At 46.1% G+C, this 15,000-nt stretch overlaps 2 protein-coding genes across 9 annotated transcripts in view; one reads left to right on the forward strand and one right to left on the reverse strand.

The window, feature by feature from the left end:
- dcst2 (DC-STAMP domain containing 2) overlaps positions 1-5,369 on the reverse strand; it is a 15,587-nt gene extending 10,218 nt beyond the window's left edge. For both annotated transcript variants that reach the window (XM_059339946.1, XM_059339945.1), the window contains exons 1-7: positions 5,177-5,369; positions 3,067-3,326; positions 2,808-2,978; positions 2,537-2,638; positions 1,486-1,680; positions 521-586; positions 227-440 (exon numbers count right to left, since the gene is read on the reverse strand). In XM_059339946.1, coding sequence (XP_059195929.1) covers positions 227-440; positions 521-586; positions 1,486-1,680; positions 2,537-2,638; positions 2,808-2,978; positions 3,067-3,326; positions 5,177-5,277 — 1,109 coding nt within the window. In that variant the 5' untranslated portion in view covers positions 5,278-5,369. The remainder of the gene's footprint in view (positions 1-226; positions 441-520; positions 587-1,485; positions 1,681-2,536; positions 2,639-2,807; positions 2,979-3,066; positions 3,327-5,176) is intronic.
- A 115-nt stretch (positions 5,370-5,484) lies between these two features.
- The window catches only part of dcst1 (DC-STAMP domain containing 1), a 14,110-nt gene continuing 4,594 nt past the window's right edge, over positions 5,485-15,000 (forward strand). For 2 of the 7 annotated variants that reach the window (XM_059339947.1, XM_059339952.1), the window contains exons 1-13: positions 5,486-5,611; positions 5,734-5,886; positions 5,999-6,073; positions 6,332-6,460; positions 7,019-7,158; positions 7,750-7,927; positions 8,052-8,195; positions 8,497-8,776; positions 9,334-9,433; positions 10,364-10,450; positions 10,872-10,998; positions 13,529-13,645; positions 14,635-14,777. In XM_059339947.1, coding sequence (XP_059195930.1) covers positions 5,793-5,886; positions 5,999-6,073; positions 6,332-6,460; positions 7,019-7,158; positions 7,750-7,927; positions 8,052-8,195; positions 8,497-8,776; positions 9,334-9,433; positions 10,364-10,450; positions 10,872-10,998; positions 13,529-13,645; positions 14,635-14,777 — 1,614 coding nt within the window. In that variant the 5' untranslated portion in view covers positions 5,486-5,611; positions 5,734-5,792. Of the gene's footprint in view, positions 5,612-5,730; positions 5,887-5,998; positions 6,074-6,331; positions 6,461-7,018; positions 7,159-7,749; positions 7,928-8,051; positions 8,196-8,496; positions 8,777-9,333; positions 9,434-10,363; positions 10,451-10,871; positions 10,999-13,528; positions 13,646-14,634; positions 14,778-15,000 lie in introns of all 7 variants that reach the window. The other 5 variants (XM_059339950.1, XM_059339953.1, XM_059339954.1 and 2 more) reach the window with 5 other exon arrangements.

Here is a 15,000-nt window from a genome sequence, read left to right on the forward strand (position 1 = left end):
GATGTAGTAAACTGAAGTGTAGATGTAGTAAAGTGAAGTGTGGATGTAGTAAAGTGAAGTGTAGATGCAGTAAACTGAAGTGTAGATGTAGTAAAGTGAAGTATAGATGCAGTAAAGTGAAGTGTAGATGCAGTAAAGTGAAGTGTAGATGCAGTAAAGTGAAGTGTGGATGCAGTAAACTGAAGTGTGGATGCAGTAAACTGAAGTGTGGATGCAGTGAAGTGACCTCAGGCAGCTGGCGGCGAGCAGCAGCAGGCCGCCGTACGCTAGCGGCTGGCTCAGCCTCTGCAGCAGCTGCAGCTCTGATGAAACCTCGTCCATGATGTCCTGAGTCACCTGCTGCAGCGAGCGGCTGCTGTTGGCCTCCAGGTCAAAGGTCACCGAGGCAGAGATGTTGAAGTCAAACTCCCGCTTCATTCGCTCGAACGCCGCCACGGTGGCTGGAGGAGGAGACGGCGCGGCGTCACATGGACTGATTGGTTCATCAACAGCAGAGGAACGTGACGTGTTTGAGACTCACGAGCTGCCAGACGTCTCTTCAGCTGGTCGGCCACGTACGACGGCACGATGCAGAAGAGCTCGCCGGCTGGGACGGACACACAGGCTTTTATTTTGAAAGACTCAAATATATATTCACCTTGCATTTAACTATAACAGTCAGATGGATGTGTTGAGTTCAGGTCCTGCTAGCTTCTGACCCCCAGCAGGTAACCGTGACAACAAAACAACAGAAATGTAAAAGATTTAAGGTTTCTGTTTTCAGTTTGATCCACTACACTGTAAATAAAAACCTGTTGTTTTTATGGTAAAAACCAGCAGCTGTGGTTGCCAGAACTTTACCGTAATAAATACGGTGCAACTTTTTCTAATATTACATACATATACATATTGCATACATAATGATTTCACGTTAAAGATTTACATTTTATTCCATATTTTACCGTAAAAAATAAAAAGTTTTTCCATCAAAAGAAACGCTGTTCTGCCATATAATTGACAAGAAAATACTTTATAAATGCTGCATGAATTAAAGATTTTACCATTAAATATGACAGTATATTTCTGTTAGAGATATGGTGTTTAGTACATTTAACAGTGAGGAAAAGTATTTTAACAAAAGATAAATGCAAAAATTACAGTGATGGCTTGTATATGTATTTCGGTATATTTTTGTTACACACTTTACAGTGGAGTAATGTTTTTTGTTTTTTAAATGTGTAAAAAATCCTGTTTTGTCTGATATAAACATTTCCAGTGTTTCATTGTTACTGAAACTGAATTAACTCATTTATCATTTTACATCTTTTACTGTCATGGTTTAGCAGTTTTTCACCCTAAAATCTACAGACATTTTTTACAGTGTAGATAAACTGTTTATTGATTTGATTGAGTCGGGGGTTCATTGAACGCACCACAACAAACAGTATTCAGCATTCAGTTTCTGTTAATGACGTGTGAAGTGAGCTGAGGTGTCAGTGAACGCACCGCGGGCGAGGTTGCAGAGCGGCAGGAAGACGTCCACGATGTCACACAGGAAGTTGAAGTCTCCCAGCAGCTCGGAGCAGTCGGCCCGCGCCTCCCCGAACACCGCCACGCACTTCCTGTACGGAGCGCCAAGTTTGGTGTTGCACACGTCACCGATATCCGCCAGGAAGTGGAGCACGTTCCTCAGAGTACGAGCTGCAGGGTCAGAGGTCACACGTTTAACCCTATATATATATATATATATATATATATATATATGTGTATATATATATATATATATATATATATATATATATACACATATATATATATGTGTATATATATATATATATATATATATATATATATACACATATATATATATATATATATATATATATTGGCCCCCTTCTAATGCACAACATGGTCCAAAATGACCCTCATTCATTCCCCATGTTATTTAATATAATATTGTTATTTAATGCTGCTGTGTGTTTCTGTGCTCTATCTTTTGATATCAACTTATTTTATGATTGAATATTCCAAGTATTCTTTAAATATCTTGTTTTTTTTATAACAACAGATCATTATTTACATGTTGCTTCTCATACTTTATGAAGAAAAAAAGGTTTTGTATTATTACATAGCTAACTACTGGCTAAGTAGCTTGCTAAGCTAACTACTGAGCCAAGAAGTTAGCTAAGTAGTTAGCTTAGCAAGATACTTAGCTAAATACTTAGCCAAGAAGTTAGCTAAGTAGTTAGCTTAGCAAGATACTTAGCTAAATACTTAGCCAAGAAGTTAGCTAAGTAGTTAGTCTAACCACTTTAAATTGGTCATGTTTTTATGTTAAATCTCCTGTAAAGTAACTAAAGCTGTCAGCTAAATGTAGTGGAGTAGAAGTATAAAGTTACATAAAATGGAAATACTCAAGTAAAGTACAAGTACCTCAAAATTATACTTAAGTGCAGTACTTGAGTAAATGTACTGAGTTATATTCCACCACTGCCTGCAGCCACTAGAGGTCGCCACCTGACAGCAGATATAAACAGCTGGTCACATGGCGACTCACCGACGTGGCGTACGCTGTCGGTTAGAGCCAGGATCAAGTCCTGAACCCGTCCTGCCACGGCGTGAGCGTTACTGCTGATCTCCCTGATCCTGTCCAGCGCCGCTGCAGACACACAACAACAACAACACGCCTGTAAACAAACAATAACATGTCTGGAAACACACAACAACACGTCTGGAAACACACCACTATTAGTTTTGTCTGATTATTGTCAACATTTTTAACATTATTGACATTATTTATATTATTAACAGTGTTTCAGTGTTTTTACAGAAAAGGGGCGTGGCTGCTTTCTGCATCAGTTCTTGAGTCTGATTGGCTGCCAGCTCGGCGCCACACAGCAGGCTGGCGGCGGCTCGCTCCGTGTTCTCCAGCGTGTTGGTGAGCGGACCGCTCAGCAGAACCGACAGGAACAGGAAGAGGAGGAACCTCCTGCCCTGAGCTGAGACAACACACAGAACAGACTGTGATAGGCTGAGCCGGGCCACGCCTCCACCTGAAGCCCCGCCCCTTATGTCTCCTGGTCTGACCTGAGCACAGAGAGGGCAGCATCACGGCGGCGGTGGCCCGGGCGCCGGCCGACAGGCCCAGGCTGAAGGCGGCGGCGGCGGCCAGCGTCAGCGTGACGTAAACACACGCCCACAGAGGCTGTTTCTGCAGGAAGAGAGCCGAGAGTCCGTACAGAGACGCCAACAGCAGCCCCGAAACAAACGCCACCAGGCTCCGCCCCCCCGCCAACAGGTGACCTCTGACCTTCCTCCACCTGCTGAGGTCAGAGCGCCGCGCTGACCTGACGACAGACACGTGACATCATCACAGAGGTGAGGTCAGAACACAGACAAACTGAGTATTTTCTGTTAATGCTGCTTTCTGTTAGCCGTTAGCTCCCTGTTAGTTCCCTGCTAGCTCCCTGTTAGCTCCCTGCTAGCTTCCTGTTAGCTCCCTGTTAGCTCCCTGCTAGCCCCCTCCTAGCTCCCTGTTAGCTCCCTGTTAGCTCCCTGTTAGCTCCCTATTAGCTCCCTGCTATCTCCCTGTTATCTCCCTTCTCGCTCCCTGTTAGCTCCCCGTTAGTTCCCTGCTAGCTTCCTGTTAGCTCCCTGTTAGTTCCCTGCTAGCTCCCTTCTAGCTCCCTGTTATCTCCCCGTTAGCTCCCTATTAGCTCCCTGCTATCTCCCTGTTAGCTCCCTTCTAGCTTCCTGTTAGCTCCCTGTTAGTTCCCTGCTAGCTCCCTGTTAGTTCCCTGCTAGCTCCCTTCTAGCTCCCTGTTAGCTCCCTGTTAGTTCCCTTCTAACTCCCTGTTAGCTCCCTGTTAGTTCCCTGCTAGCTCCCTTCTAGCTCCTTGTTAGCTCCCTGTTAGTTCCCTGCTATCTCCCTTCTAGCTCCCTGTTAGCTCCCTGCTAGCTCCCTTCTAGCTCCCTGTTAGCTCCCTGTTAGTTTCCTTCTAGCTCCCTGTTAGCTCCCTGGTAGCTCCTTGTTAGTTCCCTGTTAGCTCCCTGCTAGCTCCCTGCATTTCCTTTCTAGCTCCCTGTTAGTTTCCTTCTAGCTCCCTGTTAGCTCCCTGCTAGCCCCCTGTTAGCTCCCTGCTAGTCCCTGTTAGCTCCCTGTTAGCTCCCTGCTAGCTCCCTGTTAGCTCCCTGTTATCTCCCTTCTAGCTCCCTGTTAGCTCCCTGTTAGTTCCCTGTTAGTTCCCTGTTATCTCCCTTCTAGCTCCCTGTTAGCTCCCTGTTAGTTCCCTGCTAGCTCCCTTCTAGCTCCCTGTTAGCTCCCTGTTAGTTTCCTTCTAGCTCCCTGTTAGCTCCCTGGTAGCTCCTTGTTAGTTCCCTGTTAGTTCCCTGCTATCTCCCTGTTAGCTCCCTGTTAGTTCCCTGCTAGCTTCCTGTTAGCTCCCTGTTAGTTCCCTGCTATCTCTCTTCTAGCTCCCTGTTAGCTCCCTGTTAGTTTCCTTCTAGCTCCCTGTTAGCTCCCTGTTAGCTCCCTGCTAGCTCCCTGTATTTCCTTTCTAGCTCCCTGTTAGTTTCCTTCTAGCTCCCTGTTAGCTCCCTGCTAGCCCCCTGTTAGCTCCCTGCTAGTCCCTGTTAGCTCCCTGCTAGCTCCCTGCTAGCTCCCTGTTAGCTCCCTGTTAGCTCCCTTCTAGCTGCCTGCTAGCTCCCTGTTATCTCCCTTCTAACTCCCTGTTAGCTCCCTGTTAGCTCCCTGCTAGCTCCCTGTTAGCTCCCTGTTAGCTCCCTGCTATCTCCCTGTTATCTCCCTTCTCGCTCCCTGTTAGCTCCCCGTTAGTTCCCTGCTAGCTTCCTGTTAGCTCCCTGTTAGTTCCCTGCTAGCTCCCTTCTAGCTCCCTGTTAGCTCCCTGTTAGCTCCCTGTTAGCTCCCTGCTAGCTCCCTGCTATCTCCCTGTTATCTCCCTTCTCGCTCCCTGTTAGCTCCCTGTTAGTTCCCTGCTAGCTTCCTGTTAGCTCCCTGTTAGTTCCCTGCTAGCTTCCTGTTAGCTCCCTGTTAGTTCCCTGTTAGCTCCCTGCTAGTTCCCTGTTAGCCCCCTGTTAGCTCCCTGCTAGCTCCCTTCTAGCTCCCTGTTAGCTCCCTGTTAGCTCCCTGCTAGTTCCCTGTTAGCCCCCTGTTAGCTCCCTGCTAGCTCCCTCTCACCTGTGCAGGACTCCTCTGACAGCCTGTCTGACTCCGCCCCTCTCCACCTGGATGTTGACGTCAGATTTCATCAGCTGTCTTTTCCTCTTTTCACTCTTCATCCTGTTTTATTTCTGTCTGATTCTCTCTGTTTTCATCTTTTCACAGGACAAAACAACCTGACCAACTGACTAACTAACTAACTGACTAACTGACTAACTGACCAACTGACCAACTAACTAACTAACTGACTAACTAACTGACTAACTGACCAACTGACTAACTAACTGACTAACTGACTAACTGACCAACTAACTGACTAACTGACTAACTGACCAACTAACTGACTAACTGACTGACTGATCAGTTGAAAGCAGCTCAGTGACTGAGAGCTGAGAAGCAGCGCTGGATATTTGATTGTTGACTGACAACAGGTGATTGATTATTGATTGACAGGTGAGGATTGATTGATTGATTGATTGATTGATTGATTGATTGATTGATTGATTGATTGATGTAGATTATTGATGACAGCAGTGACGATGTTTGTGAGGCTAACTTTATGCTAACGTTAGCAGCTGTGGACAGACTCATTCTGTCCGTCCATCGATTCGTCTTCATCCAATCAGAGGGACAGATGTCCCAGATGTCTCCGGTGTCCCAGATGTCCCAGATGTCTCCGGTGTCCCAGCTGGTTGTCAGGGCGATGTTTGGAGCAGTGAGCGGTGCAGGTTAATATTGTTTATATTTTAAATGTATTGTTTAGCTTAATTCATTCATTTGTATTAAAATGTTTTTAATTATTATTTCATCCTGTCCTCCTGTCCTGTCCTCTCTCCTCAGGTCTGTTCCTGGGCGTGTCCCACAGCCTGCCGCTGACCTTTGACCTGCAGCTGGCAGCAGCAGCTGTGTGTGTTGGTGAGGAGACGATCAGATGTTAAAGAGTTAATAACCTGTATTAATGGATGAATGGTGGGCGGGGCCTAAATGAAGGTGTGTTGCAGCTGTGTGTGCGGTGGGCGGGGCCTAAATGAAGGTGTGTTGCAGCTGTGTGTGCGGTGGGCGGAGCCTAAATGAAGGTGTGTTGCAGCTGTGTGTGCGGTGGGCGGAGCCTAAATGAAGGTGTGTTGCAGCTGTGTGTGCGGTGGGCGGAGCCTAAATGAAGGTGTGTTGCAGCTGTGTGTGCGGTGGGCGGAGCCTTGTCCCCGTCCTGCAGGTGTTGGGTCCTGCTGATGTTTCCCAGCATGCTCGGCTCCCGGGGACGAGCGTACCTGACGCTGCTGCTGCTATCCGTCCTCTATGCAGGTAACGGCAAATGAATCGCCTTTTTGAGGGTTTTATCATATTCCAAAACTCACCAGATGCTGAAAAATGTACATATTCCATTGGTTTCAGAAATGGGCGTGGCTAGAATTGAGCCTCTAAAACAGGTTTGTCGTAGAGACACGAAATTTGGTCCATACATGTATCATGGGAAGACGCACCAAAAAGTCTCAAGAAGCCATACCCAAAAACGAACAGGAAGTCGGCCATCTTGGATCGAAAATGGCTTTTTAGAGGTTTTTCGCCATTTCCACGCCGCATACTTTAACAAACACCTCCTACAGATTTAATCCGATCGACTTCAGACTTATTCAGTACCATCAGAAGGCCTTTTAGATCAAAAGTTATTAAAAGCTTTGCAGACCATCACACTATGTGGGCGTGGCATGGCGGCAAAATATGGCGTTTTGGCAAAAAACACGAGACTGTATAACTTGACCATACATTGTCCAATCTGCCTCAAACTTGTCATGCATGATGATGGTTCATCACTGAACAGTTCTACATAACTATATTTCATCAAGTTTCTGTGGTCTTCAGGTCCGGTCTCTAACGTGCAGCAGAACGTGGAGGCGGCTGCTCTGTCTCTCACCTGTAATCTGGACCTGCAGGTGCATAACAGCCGGTTGCTATGGAGACACGCTGTCCAGCCGGTCCTGCTCATCACACAGGAGCTCATGGTGAGAAGATAACCTCAACATATAAAATCTATAAGTCTGAGTCCTGCAGCTCTGTAGAACAACTCCAACGTGTCTTAGTACGGAATAACACAGTTGGAATGACAGATATCAGAAAACAGTTGAATTTCTCAGATACATGTATTTATTTTTAAATGTAATACAACAGAATTTATATATAAACTCTTTTCCAAGTGCCCACAAGTGTCACGGAAAACCCCCCCAAAACGACCAAAACTAAAGACGTAACATCACCACAAAAAAGATACATAATGACCACGGAAAAAGTAAAAATACATAAAGTGACACAAAACATAGATAATTTAAAAAAAAGACACAAAAATGACCAAATTACAACTAGTATCGAGTAAAAGAGACACAAAATTAGCAAAAAACCTACATAAAATGATACAAAACCCCAGATAATTACCAAAAAAGATCATTAATATGTAAGATTACCCAAAAAGTTTTCTCCACAGACTTTTCTCCACAGGTATTGTCATGTTTCCACTCTCCTGTCCTCTCCTCTCTGGTCTGTGTAAACAGATTCTCAGTGAATATTTCAGAGTTACTGATCGTGTGTTTCTCCTCCAGGACGATGAGGAAGAGTTCCAGTCGGAGACTCGGGGCGTCAGCAGGACGTTCCAGGACATCAGGGACGAGGTTGTCCTGCAGTACGGATACGACCGGTTCAGACCACAACACGCCGTCGCCCCCGGCAACAGCAGCACGCAGGACCAGTTCACCGCCAAGACCAGGAGGCAGTGTGACAGTGAGGACATCTCAGAGATCAGTTAGAGTTAGAGGGACACCTCACATTATGAGGACGCTGACCTGTCTGTGTGTGTGTGTGTGTGTGTGTGTGTGTGTCTCTGTGTGTGTGTGTGTGTGTCCAGGTGTGGTGAATGACGGCGTCCAGAGGTGTTCTGATTGGTTCGGCCTCAGGTGGGCAGAGTGTATGGAGGCGGTCCACGTCCCCGTCATCAACCACGTCTTCTGTGTCTCCATGAAGTTCACCTTCCTCTGTGATGTCATCAGAGGTGAAAGGTCACGCTGGAACCGACTGGAAAACATTTTCATGGTTTAATCCAGAAAAACAACAACAACAACAAACAACAAACAGCATCAGATAATATGCAGACGACTCCTGGTTTATATGTTAACACACTCCTCCTCCTCCTGCTCCTCCTCCTCTCCTCCACCTGCTCCTCTCTTGCTCCTCCTCCTCCTCCTGCTCCTCCTCCTCCTCTCCTCCACCTGCTCCTCTCCTGCTCCTCCTCATCTTCCTCCTCCTCCTCTCCTGCTCCTCTTGCTCCTCCTCCTCCTCCTGCTCCTCCTCAGTGATGACTCCTTGGTGCAGGGAGCAGATTCCTGTGGAGGGGAACTTCGGTCAGCTGTTCGACCAGCTGAACCGTTCTGTCGACCTTCTGTCTGGAGAGTTCAGCAGTAAACTCGTCCTGCAGGAGGCGCAGCAGCAGGAGGTGCTGGGTGGAGCTCTGCTGGAGGAGGAGTTCACTCAGGCTGTGAGAGGATCTTTCAGGAGGCTGAGGGAGAACATGCAGGCACTGCGGGACGTCCTGCAGCTGCTGCTGTCCTTCACCTTCATCACCGTCTTCACCCAGTAAGACATGACATCATCATCCGATTCTGCTGAGTCATCATCTGTTTCTGCTGAGTCAGCTTCTTTTTCTGCTGAGTCAGCTTCTGTTTCTGCTGAGTCATCATCTGTTTCTGCTGAGTCAGCTTCTGTTTCTGCTCTCTCAACAGAAACAGAAGCTGACTCAGCAGAGCTGCTGAGTCAGCTTCTGTTTCTGCTGAGTCATCGTCTGTTTCTGCTGAGTCATCGTCTGTTTCTGCTGAGTCATCGTCTGTTTCTGCTGAGTCAGCTTCTGTTTCTGCTGAGTCATCGTCTGTTTCTGTTGAGTCATCATCTGTTTCTGCTGAGTCAGCTTCTGTTTCTGCTGAGTCATCGTCTGTTTCTGCTGAGTCATCGTCTGTTTCTGCTGAGTCATCATCTGTTTCTGCTGAGTCATCGTCTGTTTCTGCTGAGTCATCGTCTGTTTCTGTTGAGTCATCATCTGTTTCTGTTGAGTCATCATCTGTTTCTGCTGAGTCATCATCTGTTTCTGCTGAGTCATCATCTGTTTCTGCTGAGTCAGCGTCTGTCCTCTGTCTCAGGGCTCTGTGTTACCTGCGTCGCTACCAGTCAGACCTCCAGTTCGACAACGTTTACATCACCTCGTACTTCAGACGCATCGACGCCCGCCGGAGGAGAAAGGTGACACCTTCATCTTCATCATCATCATCATCTTCATCTTCATCCATGATACACACACTGTTTCTGAACAACCTTGATTTGTCTCCTGGTGTCCTGGTGTCTCCTCTTGTCTCCTGGTGTCTCCTGGTGTCCCTGGTGTCCTGGTGTCTCCTGGTGTCTCCTGGTGTCCTGGTGTCTCCTGGTATCCTGGTGTCTCCTGGTGTCTCCTGGTATCCTGGTGTCTCCTGGTGTCCTGGTGTCTCCTGGTGTCCCTCGTGTCCTGGTGTCCTGGTGTCTCCTGGTGTCTCCTGGTGTCCTGATGTCTCCTGGTGTCCTGGTGTCTCCTGGTATCCTGGTGTCTCCTGGTGTCTCCTGGTATCCTGGTGTCTCCTGGTGTCCTGGTGTCTCCTGGTGTCCCTCGTGTCCTGGTGTCCTGGTGTCTCCTGGTGTCTCCTGGTGTCCTGATGTCTCCTGGTGTCTCCTGGTGTCCCTCGTGTCCTGGTGTCCTGGTGTCTCCTGGTGTCCCTGGTGTCCTGGTGTCTCCTGGTGTCCTGGTGTCTCCTGGTATCCTGGTGTCTCCTGGTGTCCCTGGTGTCCTGATGTCTCCTGGTGTCTCCTGGTGTCCCTCGTGTCCTGGTGTCCTGGTGTCTCCTGGTGTCCTGATGTCTCCTGGTGTCCTGGTGTCTCCTGGTGTCCTGATGTCTCCTGGTGTCCTGATGTCTCCTGGTGTCCTGGTGTCTCCTGGTGTCTCCTGGTGTCCTGGTGTCTCCTGGTGTCTCCTGGTGTCCTGATGTCTCCTGGTGTCCTGATGTCTCCTGGTGTCTCCTGGTGTCCTGGTGTCCTGGTGTCCTGGTGTCCTGATGTCTCCTGATGTCTCCTGGTGTCCTGATGTCTCCTGGTGTCCTGATGTCTCCTGGTGTCTCCTGGTGTCCTGGTGTCCTGGTGGTCCAGGGTCTCCTCTGTGTGCTTCCTCTGTCTGGTGGTGATCTGGTGGATCCGTGGAGTCTGAGGATCCGGTCTGAGGAGCTCAGTCAGCTGGTGGGTCCATTTATTATATTTATTACACTTTCATCTCGTAAATTTGCACGATTTTTCTCGTAGACTTGCAACTTTAATCTCGTAAATTTGCAAATTTTTTCTCGTACATTTGCCACTTTAGTCTTCTAAATTTGCGAGTTTTTTCTCAAAATATTACCCCCCTCCACCGGATCCATATATGTATATTATTATTTTTCACACTTGGCCCTAATACACCGTCGTACAAAACACAATCATGCTCAGTAGATAATTTTTAAATGTTGCAAATCTCAGCACACGAGTGTCAAGCCGATACTGTGAAGGGTTTTTATTTCAGGACTCCAGAGGCTTAAATCACACGCAGCACACAGTCTGACCACAGGGGGCGCCAGCACAGCAACTTACTGTCTGTGTGTGTGTGTGTGTGTGTGTGTGTGTGTAGAGCTCAGGTGTGTTCCAGGTGCTGTCTGTCTCTCTGCTGTGTGTCGTCCTGCTGACCGTCGACCTGTCTCTGTTCCACGTGTTGGACATCGTCAGCAGACACACACACACACAGCTCAACCTGACCAGTAAACACACACACACACACACACACACACACAGCTCAACCTGTATGAGGGGTATTTTATGCCAGCACACTATACTAAAACGCGTGTACAGCGCCTATGCGATGACATCAAACGTCTAACGTGCGCGTGTAAATTCCATTCACTTTCAATGGACAGACAGGCGTCACGCAGGCGTCACGCAGACGCTGTACACGCGTTGTTGCGCATACGCCTACGTGACGGCTGCGTGACGGGTGAACTACGCCTCAAATACGTGACATGAAGACCCGCGTGACTGTTAAGTACAATTCTACATAGGCGTACAGACACGCGTATTGCGAGTACACCAGATAACATGGGTGACGGGTGAAAAGTGCCACTAGCGAACGTAGCGGACGCCTGTGTGTGTGTGTGTGTAACACGTGTACGCCTATAACAGTTCAGCTGTTACACAGAGTCTCAGCTTCATATGGTATTGTTTATAAGAAAGCACAACTTATAGATGAACTCCAAGCCCCCACAGAGCTGTCAGGATATTTCTATTATTTTCAGGCCCATTTTTATTTTCTTGTTAACGAAATCTCTCTCTCTCTCTCTCTCTCTCTTTCTCTCTCTCTCTCTCTAGGTCTGAATGATATCGAATTGATATTTAATGATAGCAAGGGTGAAAGGGATAATTAAAATAATTTCAGCTACTTAAAAAATAGTAATAGTAAAGTGCGACACTCACAGCCAGTTCCCAGCTTCGCGCGCGGACACACAGTTCATTAAGCACCAGCTGTAATTAGGTAGGTTTACCTGCCTGCAGACGCCGTAATCGCTGTCACCCCTGAATATTAAGTAGCCATGCGGACCTATCTAATGAATATTCAGTAGCCATGTGGACAGCAGTCCGTTCACAATATGATTCCATCGGACCTTATATCTACACTGTTTAACCCAATTCGGCACTTATGCACAGATCCATTATGTTTTACAGATATTTGTAGTTAGCTAATAAGGTAAAGCATTTTGTTTAAGCTGCATTTTGCTGACTTTCACTCCTAAAACAGGCTAATTAAGCCTCCGGTTTTGGCCGGAAAAACGTTAAGTTTATCTGGTATGTACGAGATAGTCTTTCTCTTCATCTATAAGTTATGCTTTCTTATAAACAATCCCATATGAAGCTGAGACTGTGTGTCAGTGGCGAAGGCAGAAATAATAAAACGCTGCCTATATAACACAAGCTCTCCCAACAGAGCTCTGTAAAGGCTGTACACAATACAACAGTAAAGACAAAACATGCGTATCGGCTCTATCGCACGGCACAATAAATCATTTTATTGCACAAAGTGCCGACTACAGATGAACCCAAACAGTAGATAAGGTGTTAAGGAACAGCACAACATCAGACAGAATCCTCACATTAACGGCGATTGTTGTTTCAGTACCACGGACAGCTCATGCGTAACAGAACATGCGCAGATCATAGCCTACGGCAACAAGTTAGTGTGGAAACCATTAAGGACACAACACCGGCCTTTAATCTTTCTGTTGTCTCACGCCAGTGTTTACTGGTACTGTTTAAGGTTGAGCCGCCAGCCGTTGTGAGAAATAAAGCGCGACGCGGTGCGAGCCGCAAATATAACGACCACCCGTCAACGAAGAGTTCCAGGGTGGTCACAAGGGCCGAGTTACAAATACAATTATACATATATATCCTTTCTTACATACTTGTTTACATTTTTTGTAACAAAATATGTTTTTATCAAACTATGATGGCGAATTTTGAGTTTAACAGCCGCTTCGCTTCACAATTAAAGCAATCCATGTTTTACCAAGAGAGACCTATTACACAGTTTAGGCTGTTTCAGTCTACCTAAATGCAATTTAAGTACACGCCTCGGCTGATGCTTAATGAACTGTATGTCCAAGCGCATAAAATTACTCAAAAAAGCATCCTTATTCATTGGACAGGTCCGCATGGCTACTTAATATTCAATTTGTACATTACAGCTGATGCGTAATGAACTGTATGTCCAAGAGCGAACTGGGAACTGGCTGTGAGCGTCGCACTTTACTACCTATTACTATTTTTAAGTAGCTGAAATTATTTTAATTATCCCTTTCACCCTTGCTATCATTAAATATCATCAAGAAAATAAAAACGGACCTGAAAATGATAAAGAAAAATCCTGACAGCTCTGTTGGGGCTTGGAGTTCATCTATAAGTTCTGCTTTCTTATAAACAATACCATGTGAAGCTGAGACTCTGTGTAACAGCTGAACTGTTATAGGCGTACACACGTTACACACACACACAGGCGTCCACTACGTTCGCTCGTGGCACTTTTCACCCATCACCCATGTTATCTGGTGTACTCGCAATACGCGTGTCTGTAAGCACGCCTATTAATCAGACTTTATGCTGGCACAGGCGACGCGTTTAAGGCGTTTAAGTATAGTGTGCTGGCATAAAATACCCCTGATACACACACACACACACACACACACACACACACACACACACACGGTGTCAGAGGGATTGTGGGTAATGGAGTCCTGTGTGCAGGTGGTCACCAGGTGGACATCAGAGTGGGCGGAGCCTCCATGATGGCCCGCCTCCTGAGGAAGACGGTTTCTGCCTTCAACAGTTCGTCAAACCTGAAGCTCCACGCAGACACCCGGGGTGAGACAGACAGCATCTCATTACTCTCATTTAGAGACATTTAGAGACATTTAGAGACATTTATAGAGATTTAGAGACATTTAGAGACATTTAGAGAGATTTAGAGACATTTAGAGACATATATAGATATTTAGAGACATTTATAGACATTTAGAGACATTTAGAGAGATTTATAGACATTTAGAGACATTTAGAGACATTTAGAGAGATTTAGAGACATTTATAGACATGTATAGAGATTTAGAGACATGTATAGAGATTTAGAGACATTTATAGACATGTATAGAGATTTAGAGACATGTATAGAGATTTAGAGACATTTATAGAGATTTAGAGACATTTAGGGACATTTAGAGACATTTATAGAGATTTAGAGACATTTATAGACATTTAGAGACATTTATAGAGATTTAGAGACATTTATAGACATTTATAGACATTTATATACATTTAGAGACATTTATAGACATTTATAGAGATTTATAGAGATTTATAGAGATTTAGAGACATTTAGAGACATTTATAGACATTTAGAGACATTTAGAGAGATTTATAGACATTTATAGAGATTTAGAGACATTTTATATGTTGAAGAGAAACACGAGGACACAGAGGGAATATAACTGTTTATAACACATTGAAACAGTTACACCATTAATCAATATTTGCTGCAGTGCATTGTGGGAGGTTGAGTCTTGTGATCTGATTTAAACTCTGACAGACAGACAGACAGGTGTGACATCAGCGACAGCCAATCAGAACGCAGCATTCTGCAGTAATCAGACCTCACTGAATATTAATATTGTAATTTGCTGTGAATGCACATTTTAAATTTTAAATGTATTTATTTCATTATGAAACACTTTGTGATGTTTGTGATTATAATAATAATATGAGAGTGAGGCAGCAGAGGGCGCCACCTGTCTGTCTGATCTCAACACATTACACACATATTAATACACACTAAACCCCCACCCTCCTCCCCCCAGTGTGTGTGTCCCCCCCCTCCCCCCTCTCCACAGGTGTGTATGTGAGCTGTGTGTGTTGTGTTCTGCTGCTGCTGATCTGCAGCTTCCTGCAGCTTTACACACACCGACTACAGAGAGAGATCACCGCCAGGTACCACCCACAGGTACACACACACACACACACACACACACACACACACACACACACACACACACACACACAGGTACCACCCACAGGTACACACACACACACACACACACACACACACACACACACACACACACACACACAGGTACCACCCACAGGTACACACACACACACACACAGGTACCACCCACAGGTACACACACACACACACACACACACACACACACACAGGTACCACC

The sequence above is a fragment of the Centropristis striata genome, chromosome 8 (assembly GCF_030273125.1).
Source record: "Centropristis striata isolate RG_2023a ecotype Rhode Island chromosome 8, C.striata_1.0, whole genome shotgun sequence".
NCBI classification, from domain to species: Eukaryota; Metazoa; Chordata; class Actinopteri; order Perciformes; family Serranidae; genus Centropristis; species Centropristis striata.